Raw genomic sequence first — 17,716 nt, 5'->3', positions numbered from 1 at the left:
GCCTATAGTTTGAGGCTCCGCCTCAGCATTGGCAAATCTGTGCTCAAAAGACAGGGCCGGGAGAGGAAGCTAACTTTTTAATCCACCAGCTCGGATTTCTTAATGGAGCTTTCTGAGAAGCCACGCCTTTGCTTGCAGGTGCCACCTAGACGATAAATAATTGCAGGTTACACACACACACACACACACACACACACACACACACACACTTCACCCTCCTCAAGATGCACACAGTTGTAGCTGCAGCGCCTGCGCAGAGGCCTTTGTTGAAACCCAAGGATCTGCGTTACCCAGGATCCCTGGCCCCTAGGGCCCAGTCCAGCTGCTTTCTCTCTGCCTCCTGAGGCGCCCTCAGGATTGGGAACTTAAGTAACGCGCGGAACGCTTGGTGGTGCTCATGGAGATCAAGCAAGCGGGCAGATGCCCGGGGTCTTCTTGAGGGGCAACGGTAGCAAGCACTCAGGAGGGAGGAGATGGGCTGATGGGCAATGCGGTTGACCAGGGAGAAGGGGCGTTCCCAGGGCGAAGAGGGGCGTGTCCGGGGGCGGGAAGAGGTGTGCCCAGGGCGGGCAGGGGCGGACCTGGCCCCATGCAGCAGAAGCCCGGCTCTGAAGCCGGTTGCAGGAACAACTCTGGTGCAGGCGGAGGGACTGCTTTGCTGGTGGCCTCTGGACCACGCGATGACTGGACGGTGAGTGATGCCTAGGCTGCAGAGGTAGTGGACGTTCTCGGACCACTCCACCCTCAACTCTGGGGCGTCGATCAGGCAGAGCGCTGGAGCCTGAGCACTTGTGCCCTTCGGCCGCTGTGCGTGAGTCTCCTCCCCCTGCCAGCCTGGCGCACTGGGGGCCTCCAACTAGGGCTGAGAGTGGCACTGTGCCTAACATCTCCTAGGATAAGGCACTTTAGGGGCTACATCTTAACAGGACACGTGAACCAAACTGCCGGCCACAGTTGTGCTCCCCTCATCCGTCCTCTCAGCCAGTCTCCCCGAGACATGGTCTCAGAGGCGGGAAGAGAGCTTCCAGCAAAACTGTCTGATTTCACAGATGGAAACCCAACGCCAGGATGATAGCTCGTCGAGGCACTTGTTTCTCTGTTTGTGACGCTTGGCCGTGAGCAAAGGGCTTTAACACAATATGCCACTCACTCCTCACTGCGCGGTCACACTATTGCTTTCTTTATCCCCATTTTCAAATGTGAATCTGAGGCTAGACTCGTTAGGGAGGCTGGGGCTCTGGCTCAGTTGGTGGAGTGCTTGTGTGGCACCCGTGAAGGCTGGATTCCACCCCAAGCGTTGCGTAACAAAAGCAGGGGAGGGGAGCTGAGGGGTAGAACGTTGGGGAACTGTACCTCCAAATCTCCTTAACTTCACTCCTTGGACAGTGGTTCGCCTGTGGTCCCAACTCCTAGACTGCCTGTGCCAAGACAGCCAGAACCCTTTAAAACCCCTGTAAGGGAGTTTAGAAATCCCACCTCGTTGGGAATTAAAGGGATGTCACATAGCAGGTGAGGGCCGGGATCCAGGAATTGAACCCAGGCAGCTTATTCGCCAAAGTGACACACTACGCTGGCAGGGACCACCCTTGCTGCAGTTCGCCTGCAGGTACTAGAGTATCACTCAGCCCTGCCAGACGCCCTGGGAAGCAAACACAACTGAGGCACAGGAGGACAGGTAAACACAGACCTGCCTGCGGCTTCCTGTTCCCCCAGGAGGCTGGAGATGGGGAGAGGAACCTTAGCGGGAAGGAGGGTGCTGAGGGAGAGAGGAAGGGAGAAAAGAGAAGAGGAAATTCATCTTAGGTCAAACTATTGCTTGCTGGGAATTACGCTAGGGTGTGTTTCAGCACGTTGTCATGTGTGTTTAACAGCTTGAGTCCTAGCTCCCGAGTGCTCACACTTGCAGACTTGATGCTGATGCACAGATTGGAGTGCCCTTCTGACTGACACCCAGGAGAGTCGAGGGTGTTAGGAGGTTGACAACAGGATTAAAGTCAGGTCTCACTGAGTCAGAGCCAACTGGGGACTGTGGGATGGAGAACAAGAACCGAGTGTGGAAGTAGAAAGAAGCTCAGTCCCTATGCGGGCAAGTCTCTGAGGAGACAGCCTGACTACTGGCTCTACCGGGAAGCCCTCTGCACTTTGCCCCTAGGGACCTGAGTCCCGGTTTCAGGGCTAAATTCCACCTGTTTCCTGACTCTTAGGAGCCCTTTCTCCTCTTTGAGTCCCACATTCCCTTCTTAGAACATTGCTATCTTCCTGGTGCCTGACGCCCAGTGTCATGGATGTTATGTTATGGATGAACCCTTCAGATCTTAATTGTTTAACTGGTGAGGAACTTCAATTCAAAAATAGGAAGGGCTAGACAGGGTCTGTGCAATCGGGGCAGGGTAAGCTTTAAGCCCAGCCACTGGAAAGACTGAGTTGTTTAACCTCTTAGAAGTACATTGAAAAAAACAGTTTGAAATTGTTTTTAATCTTTATTATTATTATTAGTGTGTGTGTGTGTGTGTGGTGTGAATCACATGTTCATGTGCATGCTGTGGGTCACATGCAATGCCATGCTGCTCGTGCGGAGGTCAGAGGACAACTTTGTGAAGTCAGTTTTTTTCCCATCCCCTTTTCCATGAGTTCTGAGGATGGAACTTGGGTCCATCAGGCTTGGGCGGCAAGTGCCTTTACACGCAGAGCCACCTTGCTGGCCCTTAAAACTGTTTAAAAGTAACCGTCCAACAGCTCAGAAGTGGCTGCTTGCCCAAAGCTTTTGCAGTTTCCCCAAACTTGTAGTTCCCTGAATCTCCTGCCTGCCTAAAGGGACTTCCTCTGGGACATACCCTGAGACAGACTTGGAGCCCCGCCCATCCCCTTGCCTGACCTTTAGTAACAGAGATGTGGGTTGTGGTATAATCCCCTCGCTTCAGTCCCGAGAAGAGCCCAAGGGACATGTCAGACCAGCTGCCGCTACAGCTGGCTAACTCAAGATCCAGTGATGGCAGAACAGTTGGGGTCACACACCAGCTCAACCAAGAAAAGCTCAGCCAGAATGTTTTTCTGGGATACAGCACATTCTCAGCCTGGGATCTGGGGCAAGTGGAAGCTGACATCCTGATTCCCTTATGGTAGTATGACAATCCATGTGTGCACTTGCATGCACACGTGAGCACAATCACACTCACACATTTTTCTCAGTCTGGGATGAAGGTGCTATGTTTTCAGAAGAATCCATGTCCCAAAGGATTCTAGGACCTAGCTAGCACCTTGTCTCCAGAGAAAACTCCCAACAGCTGCATGTGTCACACAGGCTAGGGCAAAGGTCACATGGGTATAGCAGATACTAGAGTGCCCAGGAGAACCTGGCAGCAGCTAGCACCAAGTAGTCAGGGGGCGTCTGCTCAGCTGGGCTGTACTCCTGGACCCGGGCCATTGGAGTAGTTGTCTGGCCCCCAAACCATAGCTGTGTGGATAACAGTTTCCATGACTCCTCCCTTGCATAGGTTGGGAGTGAGTCTGAATGGACGTGGTGAGGACACAGAGCCAGGAAGTGTGAGTACATTACATGAGGGGGGGTTGGGAGGGCTGGAAGTAAACTTATTGCCTCAGCTTGCAGGAAAGAACACTGGAGGGCAACCTGTCCAGCAGGTGTGTGGGTGAGGCACTGCCCCTGGGCTACGATTGACATCAGGAAGTCACAAGGGAGGGGAGATGGCTGGCCTATAGTATGCAGAGGGACCAAGGACAAGGACCAGTCTCTTCAGAGGAAGGGGAACATTGTCATGGAGGCCTCTATGGCAGAACAGGTTCATATAAAGTCACCAGGGCCGGAGGGGACATATAACAGAGATGGTTAGCCATGGTCAGGCAGGAATGGAGATGGCGATGTCTGTGGGGCTGTTCCCTGGACCTCCATCACCCCCATCTGGCACCGTATACGTATACATCCTCTCAGGGCTCCCCAGCTGGTGGGACTCAACAGCCTAGCAGGAGGGAATATGGCTGAGCCAAAGGTGGGTAATGGCAGGGGAGGGGAGGAGACCTTGGAACCGGACAACAGGAGAGGACAGCAGCTGCTAAGTGGCTGCCTGCTGTTTATGCCTAAGTAGCTGGCCAGCTAGGTGACTGTATTGCTACGGCCAGACCAGACAGCCTGTGTCCAGCCAGATCCCCTCAGCAGACAGCTGGCTTCTCTCTGGGGAACCTCTGCCCTGTGAAAGCTAACAGGTGCTGGGAGGGCCTTTTAGAAGCTCATTGTTTGCAGAGCCTGGGCTCCTGGCCCCAGCTTTAGGAGCCACTTGTGCAGGGCAGTGTAGCCTGCACCTGCCTTCTCTAAGTCTAGCAGCAGCCCTGCGGGAGGCACTTGGCTGTGCCTGACTGTGTCTTCTTGTGTCTTGCGGGTCAAGCCACTTTGTTTCTCATTTGGTTTGAATCACACCTAAATATGAATCGTGCCTGGAAAGGTTAAAACAGAGGCAGCCAAGCTCTCTGGTTTCACTGACCAACTTACATTTTACTTTCAATATTGACCCGTTGCCCGTATTGCCAAGTAAGGACAGAACCATCTCCATTCACCAGCGTGGGAAGGACCCTCTAAGACTGAAAAGCAGGCCACACATCGGCTCACAGTAAAAGGCTGTTCGGTGCACTCAAGTTCATTTCCTGAATATTCCACTCCAGTGGTGTCCCCCAGCTTGCTCCTTCTGCAACCTATCCTGAGGGGATGGTCCCACACTGATCTAAAGAATCGGAATTGGCCTTCCTCTGTGAAGAGAAAAAGACAAGGGCCTAGACCTGGAGGTGTGGAGGCTCCTGTGGCCTTTGTCACCACACAGCAGGCTGCGTGCCAGCTGTCGCTGCCTCCACATGCCTGGCAGAACAGAGCAGTCGCTGAAGTGGAAAGTGGGGACAACTCACTCATTGTCTGTTCACGGAGGGAAGGTAGCCAGGTATGCAGGCTCCTGAGGCTCCTGAGGAGCAGAGAATACATCTATACCAGCCAGAGAAGTGAGCTTGGAGGACTGAGCTTTGTGTGTTGGGGGGTGGGGGCGCAAGACCAGGACAAAGGCCACTGGGGGAGGGGGAGAGAGAGGAGTAGCCCCGCTGACTCTGGCTGTCCCCGTTACATCTGTGGCTGCTTTTCAAACTTGCCCTGGTGGCAGGCCAGGCCAGCTGCATCTTCTCCCTGTCTACTTCTACCAAGGAGCATCTATCTATCTGCACATTGAGCCTCTGCCTCAGATTCAGTGCCAGCTAAGAGTATGAGTACAGTTTTTGATTGCAAAAGATTGAAAGTAGGCCACCGAAGAAGCTTGCCTCTGGACACCGTGCCCAGAACACAGGGAGATTTGGCATTAGGGAAGCAGTTTCAGGAAAACAACCCAAATAGAGGGACACTCCACTTTGCTTCCTGACAGGAGTGGAAGTGTTCTCTCTTCAAGCTCTCCCTGTCGGCAAGTCTCTAGACACCCCTTAGGTACACTCTGCAACTCACTAAGACACTGTGAGCATAAGAATGAGCAACAGCAGGCTCAGACCAACCCAGTAAAGGGTCTTAAAGGCAAAACAATGTTCACATGTTCTCCAATGTGGCAGTCACAACTTCTGCCCCAACTCAGGTCAGGCCACCCATCTTCAGTAAGCTAATTAAAAGAGCCAAACTTGCCGGGGTGGTGGTAGCGCACGCCTTTAATCCCAGCACTCAGGAGGCAGAGCCAGATGGATCTCTGTGAGTTCGAGGCCAGCCTGGTCTACAGAGTGAGATCCAGGAAAGGCACAAAACTACACAGAGAAACCCTGTCTCAAAAAAACAGGTAGATCTCTGTCAGTTCAAGGATAGCCTGGTCTACAAAGGAAGTTCCAGACAGCTGTATTCAGTTCACTGCTTCTTGTTTCTGGCTGGCTGGCTGGCTGGCTGGCTGGTGACTGCCTGGCTTCTGGCCCCAGGGGATCCCTCTCCTTCTCCTTCTCTGGACTTCTCCTATTTATTCTCTCCGCCCGCCAGCCCCGCCTATCCCTCTCTTACCTAGCTATTGACTGTTCAGCTTTTTATTAGACCAATCAGGCAGGTCTAATGACCTTAGGCAGGCAAGGTGAAACAAATACTGTACATCTTTACATAGTTAACAAATGTGGCACAAACAAATGTAACACATCTTTACATCATTAACAAAGGCAGCAGAAACAAATGTAACACACCTTCACATAGTTAAAGTAATATTCTGCAGTATAAAAAAAATACAACACATCTTTGCCTAGTTAAAATGATATCCCACAACAGCTTCAGGATCCTGAAACGCAGTGGAAGTTTAGATAGAGGGTCAGGGATCCACACATCTAGCCAGTCCTGGTTAAGGTGTGGTCCCCCCCACACCTTTGACCCAACCTTGTCTGATCTTGTAAGGTTGTGTGTGACAGACAGGTTATGAGGACCAGGTGAAATCTCTTTCCAGAAAACAAGTTCCTCTCTGCTTGTCTTGTTCTTTTCCCAACATTAGATTTCTGGGGAAATTCCCATTTATTTGGAGTCCATTGTTTCAATAGTTCTATAGTCAGATTGAAAGTCACAAAGTATCTCTAGAACATCTTCATTTCTGCAAGGCTGATTAAACAAATGAGGATGGGGGATTCTGTGAGATACACCAAAGCTCAAACTCTGGAGCTCAGTGGGGAATGGTGTACACTCTACCACCCGGGGTGGAGGCATTTGACAGCCAGGGATACCAAGTGACTCGCCCAAGGCCTCCTAGCTGATGAGGACAATGAAATGATGTGTTGCTCTAATACAGAGGCTGTTTTTCTAAGGACCCGAGACTCCTCCCCCAGAAGACCTATGGCCTATGGGAAGTTGGAAAAGCATATTTTGCTGAAATGGCCCCTTCTCACTTCCCTCCAACCCCAACCCCCAAGAGCCCCCCATGATTACTGCCTCCTTGTGCTCCCATGAATGCTATGGGCATACTCCTTCCCTGTCAAGCTTCTCTGTTTACACTACCAGAAATCCAGCTGCCTCCTGCTTCTACCCTTTTTCCTCTGAGCATCTAATGCCACCCGACTACAAGAGAAACTACCAGCTCCTGGGGCGTGTCCTCAGGGACCTGCTGAGGGCAAGCAAGGGAAGGGAAGGCAGTGTCTCCTTAAACCATCACTTGGTGCTCTAATGGATTGGCTCCCTGCCAACTGTCTTACTGCCGACCAAAGCAGTCCCCTTAAATTTTACCTGCATAAATTTCCCATTTGAATAAAGAGTTCTTCAGCTGAAGAAATATCAAAGCCACTGGAGGGCAATATTCGTATTGCACAGATAGGAAAATCAAGTCTCAAAAGGCAAGGCATGCATGTGCAGCCACCCAGATCATAGTAGCTCCTTAAAAAGACCTTCCTGTTAATAAACAGCCACTGCTTGACTTAAAGGAAATTCCACTCACAGGTGTTCCTACTGCATAGTAAAAGAAAGGAAGTATTCTCATTCTGAGGGAGAATAAAGATATTGTCAACTAAGCCAGGTCATGAGTCTGAAGCCACAAACTAGTTCCATACCCAAGTGTGTCTGTCTTGCAAGTGTGTGCTCTACTTCATTTCTTTCTCTTTATTTTTTTTTAAAATTGACTATGTAGCCCTAAGTGTTATAATAAGAAATGCCCAAAACACCAGTGTGTTAGCCCAGCACTGCTTCTCTTTCCAAGTGCAAATCCACTGTGGATGGGTCAAGGATGCAGACCCACAGAATTGCTCAGCATCATTAGAACACATGGCTTTCTGGCTAACTATGTCAACAGACAGGCACTGGTTCTTTTTCTTTAAAAAAAATTACAGGGGGTGGGGAGCTGGAGAGAAGGCTCAGCAGCTTAGAGCCCTGGCTGTTCTTCCAGGGGACCCAGGTTTGATTCTCAGCACCCACTTGGTGGCTCACAACCATCTGTTAACTCCATTTCCAGGGGATCTGACACCCTCTTCTGGCCTCCTTGGGTATTTGGCATGTCGTGCACATACATACATGCAGGCAAACATTCATACGTATAAAATTAAATAAACCTAAAACTTGTTTAAAGATATTTTTAGAATTTTAGAGAGGCTGGGTAGAGAGGGCTCATTGGTTACAAGTGTATACTGCTTTTGCAGAGGATTGGAGTTCAGTTCCCATGTTGGACAGCTCACAACTGTCTGTAACTCCAGCTTGGTTAGATTTGATGCTTCTGGTCTCCTCTTGTGCAGAGAGAGGGAGACAGAGAGGAGAAGGGAGAGAGGGAGGGAGGGAAGGAGGGAGGGTGTAAGGAGAGGGAGAGGAGAGGAGAGGAGAAGACAGACCATTTAAAATACAAATTTAAATTAATTTTTACATTAGCACATCAGGTAACAGGTTTCACAGTAGCATCTCTAAACACATAGGCCATTATACTTTGTTCTGACTCTCCCCCTCCCCTCTGTCCTCCCTTTTGCTTCCTGCCCCTGCCCACCTCTGTTCCCTCCCTTCTTCCAGATAGTCCCCCTTCTTTTTGTTTCCATCTCACATTATTCTATCACCCTCTTTTCTGTACACTCCCTCCATTGTGATCTCTTTCTCTACCTTGTGATCCTTGTTCTAGTTACACAGAGAGATAAAGAGAGAAACAGAGACAGACAGAGAAAGGGAGAGAGAGAGTCTTAAACCTAGGCTCCATATTGAGAGAATCTGAGATAACTGTCTTCCTGAGTCTGGCTCTGTTTACTTTACACAGTGGTCTCCAGCTCCATCCATTTTCTTCACATGTCATGATTCATCTTTTTCTTACAGCTGAATAAAATTCCATTGAGTGTGCTGCTGTGCCAATGGTCCATGACAATAGACAGGAACTGGTTCTTTTTCTTTAAAACACAACAACAGCAACAACATTCATAGGTATGTAACTTAGACCCTTCCATCATATACCCAGAAGTGGCGTAACTGCGTCATACGCTACTGCTTTTTAGGAATCTCTATATTGATTTCCATTGTGACTGCACAAATTTACATCCCCACAGTGGCGTATGGGCTCCCTTCCCCCACATTCTTGCCAGCATTTGCTTTCTTCATGACAGACATTCTAACTGGGGTGAGAAGGACTCTAAATCAGTTTTAATTTGCATTTTTCCAATGGCCAAGAATGTTGAATATGTTTTCAAGTATTTATTGACTGTTTGTAATTCTTCTTTTAAGTAATCAGATGATTCTGATTTCTATGTGTGAGTTCCTTGGCTCTTTCTGTGTTCTCGATATCAGTGCATTGATGCATAGCTGGCGATGATTTTCCCACGCTCTGTAGGTGGTCCCTTTGCTCTACCAGCTGTCCATTTGTCACGTGATGTCATCTGTCAGTTCCCGGGATTTTTTCATAAGCAGTTGGAAAGCTTTTTCAGGAAGTCCTTGCTTGTGCCTGGGACTTGACGTATTCTTCCCATTTTTCTCTAGCAGTTTCCAAGTTTCAGGATCTCACTAGGTCTAGCTTCATTCTTCTGCACAGGATAAGTTAGTTTTCTCAGCACATCTGTGAGGCAGGCTGTCTTTTCTGCAATGTAAGGTTTTGACAGACACCTTTGTCAAAATTTAGGTGGTCATGGCTCTGTGTCTTATTCCAGGTCATTTATTCCACCCCTGGATCTAACATCTGCTCTAATAATTTTGTTATTATTAGACTGTGTGGTATACTGGGATCAGGCACAGTGGCTGTGTGGTATACTGTGATCAGGCACAGTGGCTGTGTGATATACTGGGATCAGGCACAGTGGCTGTGTGGTATACTGTGATTAGGAACAGTGGCTGTGTGATATACTGTGATCAGGCACAGTGGCTGTGTGGTATACTGTGATCAGGCACAGTGGCTGTGTGATGAATTGTGATCAGGCGCAGTGGCTGTGTGATATACTGGGATCAGGCACAGTGGCTGTGTGGTATACTGTGATCAGGCACAGTGGCTGTGTGGTATACTGTTATCAGGTGCAGTGGCTGTGTGATATACTGTGATCAGGCACAGTGGCTGTGTGATATACTGGGATCAGGTGCAGTGGCTGTGTGGTATACTGTGATCAGGCACAGTGGCTGTGTGATATACTGTGATCAGGCACAGTGGCTGTGTGATATACTGTGATCAGGCGCAGTAGCTGTGTGATATACTGTGATCAGGCACAGTGGCTGTGTGATATACTGTGATCAGGCACAGTGGCTGTGTGATATACTGGGATCAGGTGCAGTGGCTGTGTGATATACTGTGATCAGGCACAGTGGCTGTGTGATGTACTGGGATTAAGTGCAGTTACACCTCCAGCATTGTTCATTCTGCTGAGGATTGCTTTGGCTATTTTGGTCTATATCAATGTTAGAATTGTTTTTATCTCTTCTAGCTTTATGAAGAATGTCATTGAGATTTGAGTGAGGATTGTGTTGAATCTGTATAGCATCTTTGGTAATATAGTCATTTTTGCAATATTAATTATTATAAAATAATTGTGAATAATAGGTTGGCCAATCCTTGATGGCCAACCTATGACCAACATTGTACCAAATGGGGGGAAATTGAGAGCATTTCCAGTAAAATCTGGAAGAAGACAAGGACTCCAACGAACAGTAAGAAAAGTGAAAGAAAAAAAAAGGGATACAAATTGAAAAGGAAGAAGCCAACTTGTTCCCAGTTATAGATGACATGACCCTGTCCTTGAAAATTCTCAGAACTGATCAGAAAACTCTTAAGAAAAAAACTCTCAGAACTGACAAACACTCTCAGCTAAGTAACGGGATAAAAAGTAGGCATAAAAAGTCAGTAGTTTTTCTATATAATCATAGCAGACTTGCCAAGGAAGAAACCAGAGAGGGAAGAGGACAATCATGACAACCTTTAAAACCTAATATATGTAGGGATTCTCATGAAAGTGGGTAGAACTGGAAAATAGACATTAAAGGAGGTGGCCCAGGTTCAGATAGACAGATGCTACATGTTTGCTGCCTTATGTAGAACCTCATTTCTACCTTTTACGTCTGTGGACTCGTGTTGGAGTGACTGTGAGTAGGCATCATGGTTGCTAATGCCATCAGGAAGGTGATCCACACATGTCCCTTTGTAGCAGAAAGGTCAGAATTGGTAACATGGCCCCACATTCAGGGAGTTGGGGAGATTACTAATTGTTTTACATAATCATTCTGGGGGCAGCCAGTGTTTCTGCCCAAAGGACCCAGCTTTAATAGTACTCATAAAACCCCAGATTTCTGGTTTCCTTTGAGTAAACCAGAAGGCCTACACTTTGAAAAGAGGAATGTGTCCCCAACTCCCTGTGGGCTCTGTGACAACGGTTTCCTAACTAAGTCATCCCCTTAGTCCCTGGACACCGTTACATTTTTGTTTTTCTTTCTGAGACATACTCTCACTCTGGAGTCCATGCCAGACTTCAATTTGCAATGACCCTCCTGTTTCAGGTTGGGATTAAGGACTGAGCCTGACTTACATACTGCTGAATGTATAGCTCTGAAAGAGCTGACTTGTGGGGGAGCCTATGACTCTTGTACTCACTTCATCCTACAAAGTAGGTGTTCTTTGTAGCTGAGACAAGGGGTGAAGTGGAAAGACATCGATGACCACCCCACTGTGCACTGGTGCCCCCAGAAGCATCACTTAGTCAGGTGAGATTATAAATACTGAAGAGGCCCCAGGCGAGAAGCTCCTCCAATTCACCCCACCCTGGCCAGGGCTTGCTTTGCAACTGGTATGCTGGGGCAGCTAAGGATAGGCAGAGAGGAAGACTCTTCTGGAACACAGCAAAAGCCCTACGAGAGGAAAGAACATCAAGCTTGGGCAAAGCTGAGTTTCATAAAGGAAATGGGCAAAAGCTGGCTGAAGATGCAGAAGAAAGTAAGGGAAAACCCCACTTCCCATCATGCTGAAGTAACTGCAGCCTGTCCTGTAATGAGCTTGCTCAAAACTTTACAGTGTTATGCCATATGCCTGTGGAACCAGTGTTGACCCAGAAACCCCAACACGGGGCATTCCCCTGGGTGGAACACTTCTGCTCTGGCAAGTTTGAGGAACTAACTACCCACACATGGAATACATCCATTCTTTCCACAAGCCAAGCACGAGGAACCTAGCCCTATTTTGAAAACCCTGTTGCTGGGCCAACGAGAATACACAGGGAGTCCCCAGCTCTGATCCCAGAGGGGCAGTGCTGCATCACTACATAGGTCAAAGCCTGCCCTGCAAGGGGCCTGGTGTCTCTGCAAGCCATGGCTGGTCTTGCTTTAGAGTGGGCAGAGCTGTGTTGATGGGATAGTTCTAAGGTTGCTATTCAGCACATCTCCTGTCATGGGCCACAAGAGTATAAAACAGGAGTCCAGCTGAATATAATAAGCTATACTTTGATCAACCAAGGAGTTCTTCAAGAGGGAAGCCATTTATCAGGAATATTTGGTGTTATTCAGCTTTTAATATATATATTCAGCTATCCTCTGCTATGAAATTCATGTGCACTCACATACTACTAGGCCATATGGCAAACAGTTAAGCTTCTCAGACCTACTGCTGATCTACTAAGTAACATCCCTACAGAGCCTAGGAGACAGCTGGACTACAGATGCATAGCTTTGTTTCTTGTGCAAAACAAGCTCAGACCATCCCTTTCCCTCAGACCTAGTAGCATTGCAGAGTGATTGACTCAGGACACTAGGGCTTTTTGCATAACCAGGTGCAGTAACGACTGGAGCAGAATTCCTAGCCCAGGCAGAGTGGCATGGCCAGAGAGAAGATAACAAGGCAGAGTTTCTGTGGATGGTAGAACAGAGTTGCATGGGCAGAGAGAAAGGAACAAGACAGATCTTTTGTAGAGAATAAGGATTGGGTCAGGTCAAGAGAGTAGGAAGAGAAGAAATGAGCATGGATGGAGAAATTGAAGATGAAGATGAGATTGAAAGCTAGGAGCTTACTATTAGGCTATGAGAAGACAGAACTAGAAAGGACGAAGAGGAACTGAGTGTCAGGATGGAACTGAAGCTGTATAGATAGAACTTTGCCTTAGAGAAGTAAAGTAAATGGATGAGCATGGTGTACATAGATTCTTTCCTCTCAGATAACCACACACCAGACATAGCATCTTCCCCAGGACTCTGGGGGCAGGCCCCTGGGAAAATTCTGATAATCTCCCCTACATCCTTCATTTCTCCTGGCCAATGATAATTCTGTTTCTATAATCCAATGCCCGTTCAGAGATGATATCTGTCTTGCAGGTTTCAGGCAGAGAGAGAAGAGGAGCACACTGGACTGGTGAAAGGGATTAAAAAGTAGAGCTTGCATCAGTACTGAGGGTATACTGGGCTTCATCTTGCTGCCCAGCAAATAGAAAGGACCCTCAGGGATGGCCCTCAGTCAGGAAGCAGTAGCTCCAGCCTATCTCTACTTTCTGTAACTGGGGGCAACCTTGGTCTGAAATTATTAAATGGAAATTCTAGAAATAAATAGCTGGTAAGTTTTAAGTTGAATGCCATCCTGAGGAGCACAATGAATTCCCCCTGCCCAGACACAAAGCATCCCTGTGTCCCTCATATACACACTCGATGCATTACATGTCTGTTAGAGTCACTCAGTAGCCATCATGTCATCAGACTGACTGTCAAAGTATCAGTGCTTGAGTTAAGGAACCCATGTTTTGCTTGTCTGATTTAATAATGTGGTTATTCAATGCTCCACAGACAGTCATACTGTCTGATCAGACACACAGAAGAGAAGTGAAAGGCAGCAAATTCTCCACTCAGTATAAAATAGTAATGTGCAAAAATGAGTCTTCTGCTTGTGAATTTTCTGACAGAAAAAGAGTCCATGTGAGTTTTGTTTTCAACTGAAACTCTACAAGATGTGGCCACAACCCAGACAGATGCATAGCTAAGCTGAGAAGGCTTTCAATCACAGGGTGTGGCACCTTTCACAAGCTCAGGAACCCACTGGGGTAAACACACTTCTGCATGTGGTAAGGAAGGGATAACTATAATTCAGAAGATGCCAAAAGGATAGAGAGAGTTCTTGACTTCCATGAAAGCAGGATGGGCAGACCTAAAGGCTGGCATGCTTCTGACTGGGTAGAGGCAGACACAGAGAGCTTCAAATGTGAGTCTACCACAGAAACTGGACACTGGACACTGCTCCATATGGCTTTTAGGATTAAGAACTTGCCAAGAGCATATAGAGTGGAGGAGTCGAGAGGCCAGAATCAGGCACTTATACTCTTGTGTCTGAAGAGTGCCCTACTCCTGTTCATTGGTTGGTTTGGGGCTTTACCTCTGTCTTTTCTTCTCATCATAAAGTGGGAATATTGATTAGAGCCTCACAGTGCTGTGGATTATGCTAATTGTTAATAAAAAACTGATTGGCTGTTAGCAGGGCAAGAAGAGATTGGGCAAGACAGCCTGACACAGAGAGAATGATGGGAAGAGGAAGGGTGGAGTCAGGGGAGTTACCCATAAAGCAAGATATGCTAGGGTCAGGGAAAGCCATGAGCCATGTGGCAATACATATTTAATAGAAATGGGTTAGTTTAAATGTAAGAGTTAGCTAGTAGCAACCTGAGCTATTGGCTGAGCATTTGTATTAAGTCTCTGTGCATTTATTCTGGAGCCAGTGGTCAAGACAGGAAAACTCTAATTACATCACTGTGTTGTTGTAAGGACTAGACAATTCACAGAACTGCTTGTAGTCCAGAAGGAATACATGTAATTCAGATGAGTCCTCACTGGGAGAGGTGGCCCAAGGGAGTAGACCCTAAAGTAATTGATGGATCACTGCCCCACCTCAGTAGGAAAGGAAGAGGAAGGACCAGAGTAGTTTTAGAAAACTCCAGAAAAGCCTAGAAGAAGCCATCATTCAGAATGTTCACCCAAGAGAAAAGAGTATGTGACTTAAAATGCTTAGGAACTGATCTAGAATCTTGGAGAGCCTGTAGAACTTTCCAGAGGGACAGATGAGCTATCTCCTTGACCTGACACTTCCAATGTTAACCACCCTGTACTTGGACAAGTATGACCTTAGTGTGGAAAAATGTTCTCATACCAGGGCTATGGGTGCCATACAACACTGGCTGGGGCTGCACCTGGCTCCCCCATCAGCACACCTGTGCTGGATAATTTCATGTCACCTTGACACAAGCTAGAGTTATCTGGAAGGAGAGAACCTTAATTGAGAAAATTTCTCCATAAGATCCAGCTGTAAGCTATTTTCTTAATTAGTGATTGATGGGGAGGGCCCAGCCTATTGTGGGTGGTGCCATCCCTGGGCTGCTGGTCCTGGGTTCTATAAGAAAGCAGGCTGAGAAAGCTGTGAGGGCCAAGCCAGTGAACAGCATCCCTCCATAGCCTCTGCATCAGCTCCTGCCTCCAGGTTCCTGCCCTGTTTGAGTTCCTGTCCTGACTTCCTTTGGTGATGAACAATGATAAGCCAAATGAACTCTTTCCTCCCCAGTTGCTTTGGTCATGATGTTTCATCACAGCAGTAGTAACCCTGACTAAGACAACACCCTTTGCTATCTTTCTGACAGGTGACTTTTGGGTCTGAAGACAAGGTTGAAGATGAAGGAAGATTGCTCATCCAGCTCTCATGTGCCCGTCAGCGACAGCAAGTCCATTCTGAAGTAAGTTTGAGTGTGCAGTGTTTGGGGGGGGGGCACTCTACAACCACTTGTGGCCTTTCCCTGCATGAAGTCCAGGATGTGGGTGTTAGAACTCTTTAGATGTGGCACTGTGCCCTGGGGACAGTGGTGGGTGCTTTTGTTGGGGGGCTACCCCTCTTTGGAGATCAAGGTATTCTTCAGTATATGGATTTGAGAAAGAAGAGGGTGCCCATGGGACTCTACAATGACAGTATTTAATTTGTTTAAAGACTAGAATTATATGAAAACTCTCCCTGTATGAAAAATCTGGCTGTGGGTTTTCATGAAAAAGGTGTACTTTATTGATACATTTTAACTTTGCTTATTTTTATTCACTCTGTCTCATAAAAACTACTTGGAACAGTTTCTCTGAAGTAAAGAAAAGCATCTTTTTATTATACTTATTTATTTATTCTGTGTGTGTGTGTGTGTGTGTGTGTGTGTGTGTGTGTGTGTGTGTGTGTCAGTCTGTCTGTCTGTCTCTGGGTGGGAGGGTGCCTGCCACAGCAATTATGTGGAGGTCAAAAGACAGCTTGGTCTCAGGGATTAAACTCAGTTCATCAGGCTTGGCAGTAAGTACCTTTACCCGCTGAGGCATCTTGCTAGTCGAGAAGCATTTTTTTTTTTAAAGTTTCCCCCCCCCATTTTATCTTGCATTTTGAATACTTGCTACAATTGGGCACAATTAACTTCACATACCTGTGCAGTTCCCACTAATTCTATGTCCAACCTTTAGATATTTGTGGGCCCAGGACAAAATGGACTCCTCTCTGGCTTGTTGCTGTCTCTAAGTTGCACTTTGTTGCCTGTTGGTTCCCAACATCCCCCATCACACACAGGACACACACCCGCCTGAACCCCAGAATGTCACTGTTCTGTTGTTGTGCTGTGTGTGGAGGAGGTGCTGCTTGGGAAGGTGACAGAGCACTGGGGTCCAGCAGGGCACCATGGCCAGGAAGACAGAACATATACTAGTAACAACCACTTCACACACAATAGTGTACTCACTGATTCTGTGTTGATGGGCAAGCATTCTGGATGCTCAGTTCAGTATTACACCATGCCAGTTTTATCTGCCTTTTTTCCCTTTCAACCTACTGGGAGGTTGAAAATCACCTGCATGTCTCACACCCCATAATCCCCTAGCCTATACCAATGCTATACTGATTTTTCCTGTCCTGACCATCCCTAGGGCACAATGGCTTCCTGACGTGTTTGGGCAGAGTGGCCTGCTTGGGCCCTGTCACCCTCATCCCAGAATTGTACCTCTGAACAGTCAAGACAGGAAAAAGGCAGCCCCCACCTCTCTTGAGGGCCCACAGCAGCTGGTGATCCAAGCCACTGAGGTCTTCAGAGGCAGCGGGTCAGAGGAGAGCACAGGAAGGTTGTTAGCGCTGCTCCTATGCAATAGTGAACATATATACATACCCTAGGTGCTGCCTGTGGGATGGGAACCTCCCTGGGAGGGAGTTTCGCTAACTTCTCAGCACCTCACCTTGACTGCTCTCCTCCTCCAACTCATACAAGGGCCTGGATGCAGAGGCTGCTGGGAGACGGAAGAGCAAGTGTCACCATGGGACAATTGGGTCTCTTGGGTGACTAGATGTGGTTAGCAAAAAACGTATGCTTCAATATTTATTTTACGGATGAAGAAAGTGACATCAGTGGTGGCAATGCCTTGTCCGAGCCCCATTCCCACCCCCCAGCCCCCAAGTGTACACATGTGTCTTGTGTCTTTTTAGGTCAGAACTCTTAAGCCTGCTCAAAACCTACAACTGCTACCATGAGGGCAGGAGCTTCCAGCTAAGGCACCGTGAGGTGAGACCTATAACCCTTTTTGCTCGTGGGGTCATCATTTGGCTTGGCTCGTGTGGACTGCAGAGGTGTGCGTTCTGTTGTTTATAGGGTAGTTGTGTGACCTAGCCCCTTCACTCTCCATGTGTACCAGGCTGGCTCTTGTCAAACTCCCTGGTCAGGAAGCAGGTTGCCAGCAGGCAGGGTTGGGGTATCACTGTCCTAGCAAGGACATCACCTCTACCCACAAGTAGTGCTGGGCTTGTGGGTGTGAAGGCTTGGGGCCTGTCTAGCCCCTTCT

At 47.9% G+C, this 17,716-nt stretch overlaps 1 protein-coding gene across 1 annotated transcript in view; it reads left to right on the top strand.

Annotated features, from left to right (window-relative positions):
- The first annotated feature begins 569 nt into the window (after positions 1–569).
- Positions 570–17,716, top strand: part of Rassf4 (Ras association domain family member 4) — a 37,363-nt gene continuing 20,216 nt past the window's right edge. The window contains exons 1-3 of the mRNA XM_036181448.1: positions 570–691; positions 15,511–15,603; positions 17,364–17,439. Coding sequence (XP_036037341.1) covers positions 15,542–15,603; positions 17,364–17,439 — 138 coding nt within the window. The 5' untranslated portion in view covers positions 570–691; positions 15,511–15,541. The remainder of the gene's footprint in view (positions 692–15,510; positions 15,604–17,363; positions 17,440–17,716) is intronic.

This window comes from Onychomys torridus, chromosome 3 (assembly GCF_903995425.1).
Source record: "Onychomys torridus chromosome 3, mOncTor1.1, whole genome shotgun sequence".
NCBI classification, from domain to species: domain Eukaryota; kingdom Metazoa; phylum Chordata; class Mammalia; order Rodentia; family Cricetidae; genus Onychomys; species Onychomys torridus.
This window is presented reverse-complemented; position numbering and strand designations above follow the sequence as displayed.